The sequence below is a fragment of the Entamoeba invadens genome (assembly GCF_000330505.1).
Source record: "Entamoeba invadens IP1 unplaced genomic scaffold scaff_1105074725199, whole genome shotgun sequence".
Classification (NCBI taxonomy): domain Eukaryota; phylum Evosea; order Mastigamoebida; family Endamoebidae; genus Entamoeba; species Entamoeba invadens.
The window spans coordinates 653,856-669,028 of record NW_004440113.1 but is presented as its reverse complement, the minus strand read 5'-3'; the positions used below and the strand labels follow the sequence as shown (position 1 = coordinate 669,028).

Sequence of the window (15,173 nt, the reverse complement as noted above, 5' to 3'; positions counted from 1 at the left end):
AGTATAGTTATATATATTATTATATATTATTATATAACTAACTATTTAATATAGTTATCTATATTATAAAATTGTAGTTCTTCCATTCTTCTCTCAAATACATTACACAATCAATTCAAGTACTTCATCAGCTTCTTCTCGATCTTCGACTTAAATTCTGCAGTGATTGTCAAGTCGCGAATACCACCGAAGTGCTTTGTAAATTGTTCCATTGTTTCCGTCTCTTTGTTCTTCGAGATATTTCCTTTGATATGAATTTTACAGACTTTGATGGTCTTTGGGAGTTCATATTTGTCGACTTTGACTATCGAATTTGAGACTAACACGGTGGCTGCGAGTTGTGTCAAATGTGTCAACTGACTGAGTCCGAAACTTGGAGTTGAATGGATCAGTAAATTCTTTAAAGTGCTTGGGAGCTTGTTTCCATCGCCTTTCTTCATAACTTCGACTTCAAGGGAGAGAAGAGGACAACTTAGTTTCTTATTGAAACAAGGGACGTACAAATACTCGACGGTATGTGGGATGAAATCCAGTAATTGACAGATGAACAATTCTTTGAGTCCTGAGTTCAGTGTGATCTGTGGCTTATTAGCTACGTCTGATATCCTTAAAAGAGTAACCGACGACGGACTCACAAAATTGTCTTCTAAGACTTCAATGTTCAACTCTTTCAACGTCGTGGGAAGACAGATCTTTTGACTCATCTTAAGCGTGTGAAGATGTGTGATGGCCAAATCCTCTAAATTCTTAATTTGACAGTCAAACGCGATGTTTTGGAGGTTGTACGAGTAATACAAGAAGTCCTCTCCTATTTCTAAAGTTTTCAAAGTACTTGGCAAAGTCAGAGAAAACACTCTCTTCTGCATTTTTAAAGAAGAGAGTGTCGTAATCCATTTATAATTCCCTTCTGTAGCATTTGAGTGTAATTCAGTGATATAATAGTCCTTCAGAAACTCCTCCGTTGATGTCATTTTGTCGTCTTGAAACACAAAGAAAGTGCCTTGAAACACAACCATTTGCATATACACATAATTATTGAAAAAGTCTAAGTAAAATGGGTTTGTCTCGGGATTATAAGGGACTTCGTACTTCGTCAAAAGAGTGTGATAAACCACATTAAAATGGGGGAAGTTCTTTTTGACGAACATTATAAGTTCGTCGTTGGCTTTATTGTACTTCCCAAAGTCCAAGACGACTTTCATGAAGGGGTTGAATTGTTGAATATATAATAAAAAGCCCTTTAGAACTTCTTTTGGAAAAACTATTTTCTCGTCGACATACAATCGAACAAACTCAAGTCGTGGGTATCTCGCCATCGCTTTCTTGAAGTCACACATGGCGCGTTCTGTAAAATGGATTAAAGTAATTCGTTTAAGATTATTACATGGACGGTTGATGGTGGTAAACTCGCCAGTGTACTCCACTAGTTTCTCTAACGTCTCCACACACATATCTATAGTCCGAAACCGTTTCATGTCAGTCACTTTGACGGATTCATAATTCTTCAATTCAACAGGAAGAAGAATTTTCAGCACATCCATCGGCCCACAAAAACACTTCGAAGACGGGTAGAATCGCTGGACAAACAAGAAGTAGTCAATATGACTTGTAAAGTCGTTGTCGAGTGAAACGTTTTCCTTCATCAAAGAAAGGCATAAAACACACTTTTTATTGATCGAATAAAAAACGACGACATCTCTGCGATTGTTCAAATATTGCGCGATCCTCCCAAGTTCGTTCAGATTAAAAGTCCCTTTCATTCTAAAAGTTTTCAAGTTGATGGATTTCTTTTAAGTATTTCATTATTAACTTTTTATTAATTATTTATTAACTTTTTATTAGATTGTATTTAATTGTTTCAAATTGAAGGGAGATTCATTTAAACAAGCTACCTCACCAAAAAGAGCATCCCAAACGTTGAAACAATCCCAAAAATGACAAAGATCAGCATGACCGCAAAACACGTTTTGTCTGGTCCGTAGATGTGAGAGAGAATTCTCTTCAATTTGATATCCTTCTTTTCAAAATCTTCATTGCGATCATCAATTTTCGTCTGCAGCAGTCCAATTTTGAGCTCTTGGTCGTCGACTCTCTCATTCATCCCATCCGCGACTTCTCTGAGTTCTTTCAGTCCAACATGCACAGCGTCTAATTTGTTATCAATTTCTAAGTCTTTTTCCTCGACTTTTCGCATCTTTTTGTCTTCGCTTTGTGGCAATTTTCCCATGTGATACGCGTCGAGCCCAGAAACATGAAATGTGTCATTGACCTTTTTCCCTCTCAGCGCGATCGTTCTCATTGTTGCAATTTCATCCTCCGCACTTTTGAGGGAGAGCCGGTACTGAAGCATTTTCTCGTCGTTTTTGTTGTTTTTCTTCAGTTGTTCTTGTGCGTATTGGTGGTACACGTTTCTCATCTTGTCAAACACCTTTTCGATGTCGTTGATCTTCTTTCTGATCTGCATAGTCAAGTCAACAACGGCAGTGCACTCTCCTCTTGAATCCTCTCTTGCTCGCTCGTCGCACATCCTTTCGACTTCGCAGACCTGAAGGTACAGTAACCGTCTCTGTTTAGTAAATTCATCGATCTCCCCTTCTTCAACTTCCTTGGATAATTTCATCTCCTCCATTTTCACTCCACATTCACACACAATCCCTTCCAGCCGTGTTTGGAGGTGTCGCATTTTTTATAATTATTTCCTCAGTATTCTACGCATAAACAATGCCTCGTTCCAACTTTTGAATCTTTTATCATTCTTTTTTAGTTTACTTTGAGTAATTCTTTTTCTTTAAATAAATTAATGTATATTAGATGAAATAAAATAATTTACTATTAATGAATAATATGTTCTAACATTTTTGCAATTGAAGTGCATTGTTATATATAAAAAAATAATCTATAATAATGTTATTAAGTATAATACAAAATAATTATAATTATTAATTATTTACAATTTAATTAATGATAATTATACAGTAAAAGTAAACAAATAGATATGATTAAAAAAACTATAAGTACTACTAAACTCTTTCTTACGAGAAATGCTCAATAACCTTTTTGAGGATAGACGCCTTCGCTGAAATATTTTCAGTGTCATATGTTGAGACTGGATTAAACAACAGCTCACCGAGTGTTTCAGTAAACGTTTCGATTTGTGCCTGTTGGTGGTTGAACAACTCTGATACACCTCCGTTCTCTGACAAATAGAATGAATGAACGTAAGAGTATTTAAGCCACGAACGTGCCAAGATCAGAACGTCGAAAGCCTCTTCAATACGGTTGATAGTTCTCGTCTGCATCGCAAACATTTTATAGACTTCCTCCATCGCTTGTTCTTTTTTCGTGAGTGTTTGTCTGTGGAGTGAGTTGTGGTTCATCCAACGGTCGAAGTAGTGGTTATATTTCTCGTAAAATGCTTTCATTCCCTGTGCTTTGTTGTCAAGTTGGTTTCCAAGTGATTTCCCCGCAGTGTAAATGTTGCACGAATAGAACCCTCCCGTCTTTTCGCCGTGCGTCTATCAATCAATTATTGTTTCGTTATCTATTATCGAGTTATTATTAGTTTACAGTAATATAAAAAGTTATAGATAGAAGAACACACCTTCCAATCACCTCTACACATCCAACACCACTCGCCGTGACACTTTGGACAAGTCATGTGATTACATCCATGCGTCCGCTCACACAACAACCCACAATGACAACACGCCTTCATCGTGAGCAACAAATACGAGTTTTCATCATCTTTTGTCGACAATGTTTGCCAATCTTGCACTTGTTGACATGTAGCCGGCGCATGAAATTCTCCAAGGCACTTGAAACAGAACTTCTGCCCGCAGAGACACACAATGTTATTCGAGGTTTGTTCCGACGACAAAACAACAATTGCTCTCCCGCACTTTGGGTTTGGGCAGAAGACGTTTCCTTGCATTTCGACAAACTCCTTCTTCAAGAAATACCAAAATCGATCTGCCAATTCAGGCGCAGTCTTTTTGACCAACTCAAAGTGGATTTTGTGTTTACACCCAGCCATCATACACAACGCGTCGATGAAACCTAACCCCTTCTTCATTGTTTCATTGACATAACTCTTCCAACAGTTGACGCAAAAGTAGTGCCCACAAGACAAGGCATACATCTTGTTTGGTGGATAGTCCTCATAACAAACAGGACATGTGGTGACAGCGGTCGGCTCTTCACATGAGCTGAAAGATGTTCCTGCGCGAGCCAAGTACTTGTCTTGGTCGTCATAGTACACGTCGTTCATTTTGTTTAAGTTCCACTTGAAGGAACGGAGGAGAAGAATGGAGTCCCCTTGTGAAAGGCATGTGTTCTCCATCGCTTGCGAAATCGTCTTGTTAATCTCCTCGTCGATCTTCGACGATGGCTTAATCTCGTATTTCTTGAGTTGGGTGTCCACTTCGTCAAAGTCTGTCGATGCACTCAACATACACTCGTTTGGTTTTGAAGTTCTGTTTTGAAGTCCCTTATTTATGGTATTCTTTCCATCTTTTGATTAATAATGACTTGTGGTTTTGAAGCTTGAGATTAGATAGTATATAGTTTTAGACCTATTTTTCGGGGTTTGAAAAAAATCGAAAAAATTGGTGTAATGTGGTCTCATTTTCAAAATTTTGCAAGATGGAAAAAAATATGAGACTGTTTCGTGTTCATTAGTAGTTTGAATGATGGTTTTAAATCGTTTTATAATGGTTTATTGCTTAAGTAGTTTTTGGAACTTATTCCCATTAATAACTTTTCAATTGTATTATACTTGTTATTATAATTAATTTTTAGTTTCATATGAATATTTGATTATTTTGGAATTATTAGTTATATCTATGATAATTGAGGTTTATGAATATTTTTTAAAACAATTATATTACAAATTAATAGTAATAAACTAGTGAACAATAAATAGATTTAATTTATTTCATTTCTATATTAAAGATAAAATATTTAACTATAATAAAATGTATCAAAACAAACCATATTTAATAATAATATTGTTATATATATATTTAATATAAATTAGAAAAAAATTAATTCATTTTTTCTTGAAAAGGAATAACATTTATTTTATTTTTTTAGTTAACATTATTTAAAAAATGTTATATTTTTTTTGACTGTTTTTTTTATAAGTATAAATATTTCTTTTCCCTTCAAATCATATGTAAAATCCTAATAAATTACGTAAAAATTACCTAATTTTTGGAATAGGTTACCCAAACAAAATTCCAACCAATTTAATATTAAAATGAACTCAAATATATATTTTAAACAATGGAAGATGTGCTTCCCCTCGTTACAGAGAGTGATACCATTATAAATAAACTGGATCTTCTTAGTTCTCTATGCAAAAATTATATAACTTATTTTTCTCACCAAAGTGAATGTGACGAGTTTTATAGTAAAAAACTCATAACAATTGACACCAATCAGTTTCAAAATTACAAGTTCAAAATTAGTTCGTCGCTTTATACTTTACTCTCTGACTTTTCAACTCAATCACAAAACATTTCCAAAACGCATCTTGAGTCATCTCATTCTCTCAAAAAGTGCGCCGACGCATTAGCCAGCTTTCTAACGACATTTGATTTCGAAAAAAAAGAAATTGAAACAAAAATACAATCCCTCAACAAATTGTACAAAAGTTCAATAACCAAGGTGGAGAAGTGCCACGCGTTATACAAGAAGTGTCAGTCCGAGATTACAAATGTTTCCACAGAAATTTCATGTGCAATGGCAATCAAAAAAGACCAAACGAAGTTTTTAGACAAACACATCAAACAGAAGCAAAACTTAGTTATAAAACTCAAAACACTCAAAGAAAACTATTTAACTAGTTTTGAAGAAGAACAAAAAATTCGAGAGAAAGTGTATGTAAACGAAATGCCGATTTTAGTGCGAATGGCAATCAATTTAGTCAACTCATTTTATAGTACTTTTCTTAGAATTATTAACAAATTTTTGTCAACATACGAAGACTTGGACTGTATAATGGAAACGGCTGTCAAAACTCTCAAAGAGCATTCAAAAGGTATATCTGAGCAAAACGAAATGGATGACTTCATTCGTTGTATTGAGAGACATTACGTAGCGCCATTAGTTGTCGACGTGGATTACCAAATCGAAAGTGTGAAAGAGATGTTCGAGTTGTTCGAAAAGGATGATGTACAATTATAAACTATTTTGTTTAATTCATATAGACTATTAGTAGTATTTGTTGTATAGTAAAAAAACTATAAATGTAAGTAAACGGTCGTCAATCATTTTTGTTGTTCGGGACTTACAATAACGACAAGGTCACCCCGAATGTATAACACGGGGAAATCACGAGACTAAAATTGAGTTTTGGAATTGATGTGATGCAAAAAACAAACAACCGAATTGTACGTTTCGGTGACTTCAGTCAAAACTAAATTGAGGTGTTGATCAAAAGCCTGTTCGTCAGTCTTGAAAATGTTATTCACTTTTTGTAAAATGTTTTTAAAAACTCAAACGCGAAGTTTGCCTTTCAACTGGCGGTTCCCACGAAGTTTCACCAAAACGACTTCGTCCAACGAAAGTTTCACTAAATCAATTGGTTCCTCCACTTTCGTTTTTTGCATCAGTAAATTTTTCTGAGTTCGTTTCTCTTTTTTATTTTTGTATTAAATGTTTAATTAATTTTTTAATAAATGTATAGAAAAGGGATATAGTTATTTTTTAATTTTAATGTGTTAGAATATTTAACAAAAAAATATCGTTTTATTCTTATATGATGTACTAATTATGAAATTATATTTGAAATTAATAGTTTAATTTAATTTAATAAATAGTTAATTTATAGTTAAAATATAGGTTTAATATGAAAACTATATATAATTAATAAACAATAGTACGGTTCAATGAAAAAGAATTAATCAATTGGAGTGATTATCAACCAGATTATTTGCCGAAACGACGAGTTTTAAAAGCGCTAAAAAAAAGAAAACACTCCAAGCAACTCGCAAAATGACTTTCAAATTGTCTTAAACACAACATATTTAAGACTTCACATATTTTGAACTTTTCACAAATGAAAAAAACAAAAAACTCTTAAAGGATCTACAAAATCAAATGAGCGAACAAAGCATTGCACGCCCGCCTGAGTGCCTCGACCTTCTTTCGGTCAAATACACACTAAAATCACTTTTTGCAGCGATTCGTTTGTTCTCTTGTCTTTTTCGTTGTATCACAATACGCGACCTTTCAATTTCTTACATCCAATAACAAACGAATAACATTTTATTTACAACACTTTTTGAGTTAGAGAAGATATCAAAAGACCAACAGAAAGGGAAAAGGAAATGCCATGACTGTGGTGGTCGTGATGTGTGGGTTTGTTTGACGTGTTTATATGTTGGGTGTTCAACAAATGAATCGAACCACATTGAGAACCACTACAAACAACACGACCATCCAGTTTGCTTTAATTTGCGAACGATGACATTTTATTGCTATGAGTGTGGAGATATCGTGACAAGTGACATACTAACAAAGATCCGGAATTACATCATTGCGGATTATTCGGTCAACTATCGGTTCTATCGACCTTATTTTAACGAGTACTCGCCGGCTGGTGTCGCGCAGTATATCGTGTCACATAATGTGAGAAATATTATTGCGTTGGTGGGTGCTGGGATGTCCACTTCGGCGGGAATACCGGATTTTCGAAGTCCGAAGACGGGGCTTTACTTTAATTTGCAGAAATATAACTTGCCCTATCCGGAAGCTGTTTTTGATATGGAATACTTCCCAACAAACCCCGCGCCGTTCTATGAAGTCATGAAGGATATGTACCCCGGACTTGGAAAGTACTTTCCAACGAAATGCCACCGCTTTTTGAAGATGTTGAATGACATGGGGAGACTGAAAATGATATTCACACAGAACATAGACGGACTTGAAAAAGAGGCGGGGATACCTGATGAGAAGGTTGTGTATTCACACGGAACGTTTAGAACAGCAAGGTGCTTGAAGTGTGGGATGAAGTTTGACAACACGAACGTGTTTATTGAAAATATCACAAAGGGAGAGATTATTAGATGTCAGTGTGGGGGATTGATCAAACCGGATATCGTGTTTTTCAACGAGAGTTTGCCGAATGCATTTTTTGAGAATGTGGAAACGCAGTTTGATGACTGCGACATGCTTTTTGTGATTGGGACGGCGATGGTGGTGTATCCATTTGCATTGTTGATGGAACAAGTCAGTGTGAATTGTCCTCGAATTGTATTCAATAGAGAAGAGATTGGGAAGAGCATTGATTACAGTCAACAAGGAAGAGATGCGGGACTCATGGGGAACTGTGATGACATAGCCGAGGAGATGTGTAAGGCTGTCGGGTGGAAATTGGATTGAACATCTCATACGTGAAATGAAAATTTTGATTAAGTTGATGTTTTCTATTTGTTCTATGTTCTTATTGTTATGTTTATGATGCAAGTCTTATAATTATAATAAGAAAAGAAAACACAATAATTAATTACCAACAGTGTGAGGATCAGCTATACGACCTTTTTGAGTGACGATTTTGTATATCATCTGGAGGATCAGGAAGAACCAATAGATGTGAAGAACCAATAATACACAGAGAAGCGACATAATCAGACAGTAAACCATAAACCCACCTTGTAAATCAGAAGGGACATATTTGATACAACCACCGGCCGCTGGAATTAAATAGCCACCTAAGAAGTATATTCTGAATTTGGGGAATGAATATGCGAGTAACGCAAAGGAAATATAAGCAGGTATTTGCGTTTTGATATCATTCACTGACTTTGCAAAATACATAATCATATCGACTAAGTCGTGGAGTATCAACACTAAGACCCCACATCTCCCACAATTGTTCAAATAACTGAAAACAATGAGAAATACTGTGGCGACATGGTGGAGTAAATTTTCGAAATAATCGGCGCGCTTTTCAGAAGACATATGGTGCACTAAAGAATGGAAGTGGTATCCCAATTCCCAGCAATAGAAAAACGTCAATTTCCATGTAGGGAGCTGAAAAGGGAAGTCTTCCCACATTAAATCTAAGTTTTGAGCGCCTTTCCCATACAACTGACTTGGGAACCAATCTTCATATCTGAACAAAAGAATACCCATTGGTGTAGTAAAGAAAAAGTAACACGCCTTAAAGAAGCAAATTGAAAATCGCTGAACTCGTACTTGCCGTATTTCAGGAGTCCATTCTTGTTTCTTTGTGTTAATTCAACATTTTGTTTAGTACTAAATTAAATTTAAATTGTATCAAACACCAAAAAACAAAAAGGTATAAAAATTACGAATCATGGTACAAAAAGGTATAAATTGAAATTATAGAAAAATTTTGTCATTCAACGCTCCAATCAGAGATAATAAAATAATTAAAAACAAACATATACAACGATTTTTTCTCCAAGTTTCAAAAAAAGGTTTTCAGCTAATATGACTCGAAGGGTGTAAATCATTGTGAAGAATGGGACGAACCAGAGTAAGTTAAAAGGCGACGGGAATGTGTCATATTGTTCACTTCTCCCAAAGGAAGAAGGAATACACAACAAGACAAATGGTAAAATCACAAAGATTTGGATCACATTGATTTGGTCTTGTTTGGACATTTGTGACCATACCTTGAGTTGTGATGGTACTTTCATTTATTGAAATACAAGATGAACAATTAGCTTTATATACATTTTGACGATTTTTCAGTTAATTAATACCCAAATCATTTTGGAAAGGCAACGGAGCAGAGTTGCGGAAATAGGTCTAAACGCCCGAAAGATAAATTAATTCAGAGGAAATCAACTTATTTCATTAAGAACATATGGGTAACTTTTGACGCTTTTTCTTTGGATATGAGAAAGAGTTGAGTAGTTATTTTTATGACTTCTAAACACGGCAAAAGTGTTCTTTGAGTATTCAATCGACGTGTGTACTGGTTATGACAAATTTATTATTCTATATATTTACATTTTAAATAAGCATGAACACCATGTTTGGAAAAAAGCAGTGGTTTTGCGGAAAGTGTTTTAAAGAAGAAATAGAATGAAATAGCCCATAGAAGCTTCTTTATTGGTTTCATTTATTTGTTTCTTCCATTTTGGTTGCGTTGGGTGTTTTCAAGATCAGATCTATGATTCATCCCGATTTCAGGTATTCTTTTTTGCTTCTTTATTTCAAGTTTTACCTAATCGAAAGCTCTTGCCACTTTTTTACCCATTTGAATTTCGATGAAAAATAAGAAATAGAAAAACAGTCAAAATTCTGCGCCTGAGAAAAAAATTTGTTGGGTACTTCTGACGATTTTGCATTGACCATCACTCCGCTTGTTTTGGTATAAAGCCGTCTTATTTTCTGTATTGAAACGGCAAAAAAATAAGCGCTATTTAAGTTATTTCGGCAACACTAACTGGAGTGTAAAAACAAATCAAGCTTGTATGTCATTTTAAGAAACTCCTGAGTCAACACGCAAAAGCCAAATATTATAACCGAATTAATTGAAAAATCAAAATATGTAAAAATCATCCAATAATGCCCAAATTATCAAGTTGAATGCAATGTGGTTTGTTTTCGAATTTCTTGTTTGCTAATAAACAGCAAAAATAGGGAGAAATGGAACACAAAAGTTTGCTTGAAAGGCAGTTTTATGAAAAGACAAATTCTTAGAGATTTGAATGTGTCATTCCTACTGACTGTTAAGAGAGAGGGCAAAATGATTTCTAAACTGATATAAACTATCGAATTATAAAATACTTTAATAAAATAAAGTCCATTCTGCCACACTTTATTTTTACAGAACTATCGATTGTTGATATAAATATTTCAATCAAGTAAATTACTTGCCATATTAACCCTGAAACGTAAAACTTTAGAAGTATTATAGAATCTTTATAAGAACAATTACTTTTTACTCGACGTTTTTATTTGCCTTTATCTAACACTTAATATCCCTAACTTGCTTTAATATACTTAACTTATTCAACCAATTGAAAACAAAGTATTAAAACTCGATTGTTTTATGATGTGTATGTAATCTGAAATAAACCTCAAATGTTTCTTTGTACAGTATTATTTGTATCAAAACATCTAATACATTCAATTAATAACAATAATATTGATTATTATAAATTCAAACATTGTTTGTTTTATATACAAGTTTATCAATGGTTCATTATAATAACTAGTATAATAATATATTATTATAATGGCTATAATAATAAATATTATTTATATATTTAATTATATATATAATTTAATTTTAACTTTAATACAATTTAAATATAGTTTTTTATATATATTCAACTATAGTTAATAACAACTACTTAATTAATTAAATTGTCTAATAAATAAACTAAAATCAAGATAATAATTTTGAATGACAATTTCTGAATTATAATAATTAATAGTATAATATATTATAATACATAATAAATCTCCAACAAATTGAAAATAATACAATAAATTATAATAAATTATAATAATTATCTATTATACAGTCGAGTTATTTTTTGATAAAGAATTTGATGTATAAAACAATAAACGCAATCTGATATTAAATAGATTGGTATTAAAATAGAGAGAAAAAGAGAATAAACTCATAATCTCCATAAACGTCAATGGTACTTGACAGTTATTCCCTTCTGATTGTCTCCCGTTTTTTTGAGTATGATTCTGACTTTATCAACATCACATTTGTGTGTAAAAAGTTTCGGGATACCTTAGAGAAATTACATTACAATCCGATTCCAATCAGTTTAAAAACGGCTCATCTTTTTCCAAAATTAGAGACGCAATACCTCTACACAGAAAAAGATGAAGTGATTGAATGTCCTCTCCACAAAAAGATGTACACTGTGACACTAACTGACAAAATCAATCACCCAAATTTCACATACACAAAAGTTGTGTTGGACCAAAACTCAGTTACTTCAAAGAAGCTTACGACCATCCCACATGATGTCCAAGGCATTGGAGCGCAGTGTTTCCTTCACAGTGAAATGACTTCTTTAGTTCTTCCAAACAACATTATTACATTAGAAGAGTCCTGTTTTGAAAGTTGTTCAAAATTAGAGAGTGTGACACTTTCTCCTCATGTGAGTGTCCTCCCCTTCTGCTGTTTCATGCGGTGTGGCAGTTTGAAGCGCTTTGTTATTCCACGCACAGTGCAGTATATGTCCAACGCCATCTTCTTTGACTGTACGAGTTTATCGGAAGTGATTTTTGAGAACGATATAGACGAACTGTACGAAGAGACTTTTGCGTATTGTGTTCGTCTGAGTAAAATTGTGTTACCAAATTCTATCAAGAAGATTGGATTGGGCTGTTTTAGATTTTGTGTGTCATTACCGTCTTTACACCTCCCCGAGAAGTGTTTAGTGTTATTTGACAAATGTTTTGAAGGGTGTTCGACACTCTCAAAAGTGACGTTACCAAAACATTTAGCCTCTGTCGAATTCGGCTGCTTTAAAGAATGTTTCTCATTAAGAGAATTAGTCTTCCCGGAGAGTACCGTCCACTTCGGAGTTAATGCCTTTTATGGGTGTACCAGTTTAACGCAGTTTAAAGTCCGACTGGGCTACGGGCAGAAACACCTTTCAGACATTTCAACGACAGAGCACCGAGTCTTGTCGGTCTTCCCAATCACATTCCCCCGCGTTTTATTGGAGAAAGTCGACGCTCAAGAGATCATCGACTTCTACAAAACTAACATCGTCGTGATTCCAGAAAACGTCTGCACACGACTGGGACAAAGCTGTTTCCAAGGATTGAAGTTTGCGGAAGTCTTGATACCATATTCCGTCGAATCGATATTGGAAGAGGCCTTCAAGAATAGCACCGGCTATACGACGATTTATATTCCAAATTCAGTGACGATGATCGGAACTGCTGTATTTAAAGGATGCACCGATCTGAGATATATCACTCTTCCAAATACTATTCAAGAACTGAAAAAGGAGGTCTTCGCAAATTGCGTCTCGTTGACTTCAATTGAATTTGGGAAGAACATCGAGAAGGTTGGGGACTACTGTTTCCAAGACTGTCAATCCCTCGTTCAAATAGACATCACTAATGTGAACAAATTGGGACTTGGAGTGTTCGAGGGGTGCACCGCACTGACTGCAATTGGAAATATAGAAACGAAAGATAAAAAGTATAAAGGGAAGGTCTCTTTGAATGAAGTAAGTGTTTTAGAACGACTTCACTGTGAATTTGACACTGTTTATATTACACCACAAGATACGACTCAAAATGAAGTCTTTGAAAAATTACAATACAAAGTGGTACTGACAGATTGGTGCTTTAAAGATACTCAAATTATTGAATATAAGATCCCTGATAATGTCACTGAGCTTGGGGTTGGTGTGTTTGCGAACAGCATGTTCTTAACACAAGTCACTATTTCTAAAAATGTTGTTTTGATGAAGGAGCACTGCTTCTCCAAGTGTGCGAACTTGAAGCGAGTAGTTTTTGAGAGTGAGACGACGACAGTAGGGCCGTGGTGTTTCTCTGAATGTCCATCACTTGTTTCTATTGTTGGGATTCACGAGTTGAGTAACACTGTGTCATTCAATTTAAGTCGTGTGCTTCGATTGAATCACATCACATATCACAAACTTGCGTTGAGCACGAAAAATGTCCTTCGGGAGGTTATTAATATGAACCAAAACATCAATGTGTATAGTTTGGGACAACATGGGACTCAAGAAGATTCAACAGAAACAATCATTCCAAGTAACTGTATTGAAATTGATAAGAATGCGCTTGCTGGAGATTGTCATGTAGAGACTATAGTCATTCCAAGCAGTGTCACTAAGTTGAATGAATGCTGTTTTGGGTATTGTTCGTATGTCAAAAAGGTGATCTTTGAAACGACACGAGTGACGGAAATACCAAAAGAGTGCTTTGCTACGTGTTACGAATTGGAATCAATTCATCTCCCACGTTCTATCACTTCAATTCAAGAAGATGCCTTCGACAGTTGTAACGCTTTGACTTCATTCACTATTAGTAATAGCGTGAAAGATATTGGAGAGGAGGCTTTTGGGCATTGCGTCAACTTAAAAGCACTCTTCTTCGAAGAGAACAGTCTCATTCGAAGTCTTCCCAATTCATTTCTCTTCCAATCGATTGCGGTGACTGAAATCAATCTTCCACAAGGACTCACCGAAATCGGATTCTGCTGTTTTCTCGAGTGCTACTCTCTTGTGACACTCAAACTCCCTCAGAGTCTATTAAAGATCAAAGAAAATGCATTCAAAAAATGTTATTCCCTTCATTCTATCGTTCTTAATGATGGACTCCAATCAATTGGGAACTTCTGTTTCTGTCAGTGCAATGCTTTGAAAACATTATCCATCCCATCGACAGTCACTTTCATTGGTATTTCATGCTTTTTAGACTGTGGCGTCGTCAATTTAAATCTTCCACTTCTGTGTATTGAGAGTGTCGATGCGAGTCTCTTCGACACTCTTGCTTTAACAAAATTCACAATAAACAACGAAGTTATAACAAACATAAACTACACTGTCTCGTATAGTGCAGCGAAGATGTTTGGTGAGATTGGAATTACGTGCGACTGTGTTATTTACACTCGAAAGGATCGTTTGAAATATGGGAATACCATTCCTCCAAATGTGTGTGCATTGGACGATTTCTGTTTTATCGGAAGTGGTCTGCAAACAATTAAAGTCCCAAAGTCCGTTAAACGTATTGGTCATGCCGTCTTTGAAAAGTGCACTGTGGAGATCAGTAATAGTAATACAAAGTATGAGCATGACTCCTTTATTAATTGCCCGGGCAATGAGTCGTGTGTATTCGTTTAATCTAATTATGTTGTTCTATTGAGTTCTTTTGACTTGTGGTGAACGTTCCACAGTGAAATCTAATTGAATAATTAAACTATTATATTTAATTAATATAATTTATTTAATTAAATTTAATTAATTGGTAAACCATTTCAAGCTACTTGCTAACAATTAATGAGTTGTTTTTATTATAATTTAATAAAATTAACGAGTTTTTTCAATTCTATTGAATATCAAAAAATAGTAATAAATAATTAAAATTTTAAATTAAATAATAACAAACGACTGTGTTAATTTAATGATTTAAAAAATAAAAAAGCTCGTTAAATAGATTGGTTTCATACCAGAAAGATC

General features: G+C 34.6%; 8 protein-coding genes across 8 annotated transcripts; 3 read left to right on the top strand and 5 right to left on the bottom strand.

Moving 5' to 3' along the window:
- Positions 1-110: 110 nt before the first annotated feature.
- Positions 111-1,760, bottom strand: EIN_097090 (hypothetical protein; the record flags this gene model as incomplete). The annotated part of the gene is made up of 1 exon (XM_004254165.1): positions 111-1,760. The coding sequence occupies one exon, from the start codon at positions 1,758-1,760 to the stop codon at positions 111-113; it is 1,650 nt and encodes a 549-aa protein (XP_004254213.1).
- A 128-nt stretch (positions 1,761-1,888) lies between these two features.
- Positions 1,889-2,683, bottom strand: EIN_097080 (hypothetical protein; the record flags this gene model as incomplete). The annotated part of the gene is made up of 1 exon (XM_004254164.1): positions 1,889-2,683. One exon carries the CDS (start codon positions 2,681-2,683, stop codon positions 1,889-1,891), a length of 795 nt encoding a protein of 264 aa, XP_004254212.1.
- Positions 2,684-3,032: 349 nt separating this feature from the next.
- Positions 3,033-4,450, bottom strand: EIN_097070 (ankyrin repeat and ibr domain containing protein, putative; the record flags this gene model as incomplete). Its single annotated transcript, XM_004254163.1, has 2 exons — positions 3,033-3,515; positions 3,602-4,450. The coding sequence occupies 2 exons, from the start codon at positions 4,448-4,450 to the stop codon at positions 3,033-3,035; spliced, it is 1,332 nt and encodes a 443-aa protein (XP_004254211.1).
- A 1,292-nt stretch (positions 4,451-5,742) lies between these two features.
- On the top strand, positions 5,743-6,186 carry EIN_097060 (hypothetical protein; the record flags this gene model as incomplete). Its single annotated transcript, XM_004254162.1, has 1 exon — positions 5,743-6,186. The coding sequence occupies one exon, from the start codon at positions 5,743-5,745 to the stop codon at positions 6,184-6,186; it is 444 nt and encodes a 147-aa protein (XP_004254210.1).
- Positions 6,187-6,269: 83 nt separating this feature from the next.
- On the bottom strand, positions 6,270-6,611 carry EIN_097050 (snrnp sm protein, putative; the record flags this gene model as incomplete). The annotated part of the gene is made up of 3 exons (XM_004254161.1): positions 6,270-6,341; positions 6,384-6,443; positions 6,504-6,611. The coding sequence occupies 3 exons, from the start codon at positions 6,609-6,611 to the stop codon at positions 6,270-6,272; spliced, it is 240 nt and encodes a 79-aa protein (XP_004254209.1).
- A 490-nt stretch (positions 6,612-7,101) lies between these two features.
- Positions 7,102-8,385, top strand: EIN_097040 (NAD-dependent deacetylase sirtuin-2, putative; the record flags this gene model as incomplete). Its single annotated transcript, XM_004254160.1, has 2 exons — positions 7,102-7,189; positions 7,322-8,385. The coding sequence occupies 2 exons, from the start codon at positions 7,102-7,104 to the stop codon at positions 8,383-8,385; spliced, it is 1,152 nt and encodes a 383-aa protein (XP_004254208.1).
- Positions 8,386-8,505: 120 nt separating this feature from the next.
- EIN_097030 (longevity assurance factor, putative) lies at positions 8,506-9,668 on the bottom strand (the record flags this gene model as incomplete). Its single annotated transcript, XM_004254159.1, has 2 exons — positions 8,506-9,231; positions 9,411-9,668. 2 exons carry the CDS (start codon positions 9,666-9,668, stop codon positions 8,506-8,508), a joined length of 984 nt encoding a protein of 327 aa, XP_004254207.1.
- A 1,962-nt stretch (positions 9,669-11,630) lies between these two features.
- On the top strand, positions 11,631-14,837 carry EIN_097020 (hypothetical protein; the record flags this gene model as incomplete). The annotated part of the gene is made up of 1 exon (XM_004254158.1): positions 11,631-14,837. The coding sequence occupies one exon, from the start codon at positions 11,631-11,633 to the stop codon at positions 14,835-14,837; it is 3,207 nt and encodes a 1,068-aa protein (XP_004254206.1).
- Positions 14,838-15,173: the final 336 nt, after the last annotated feature.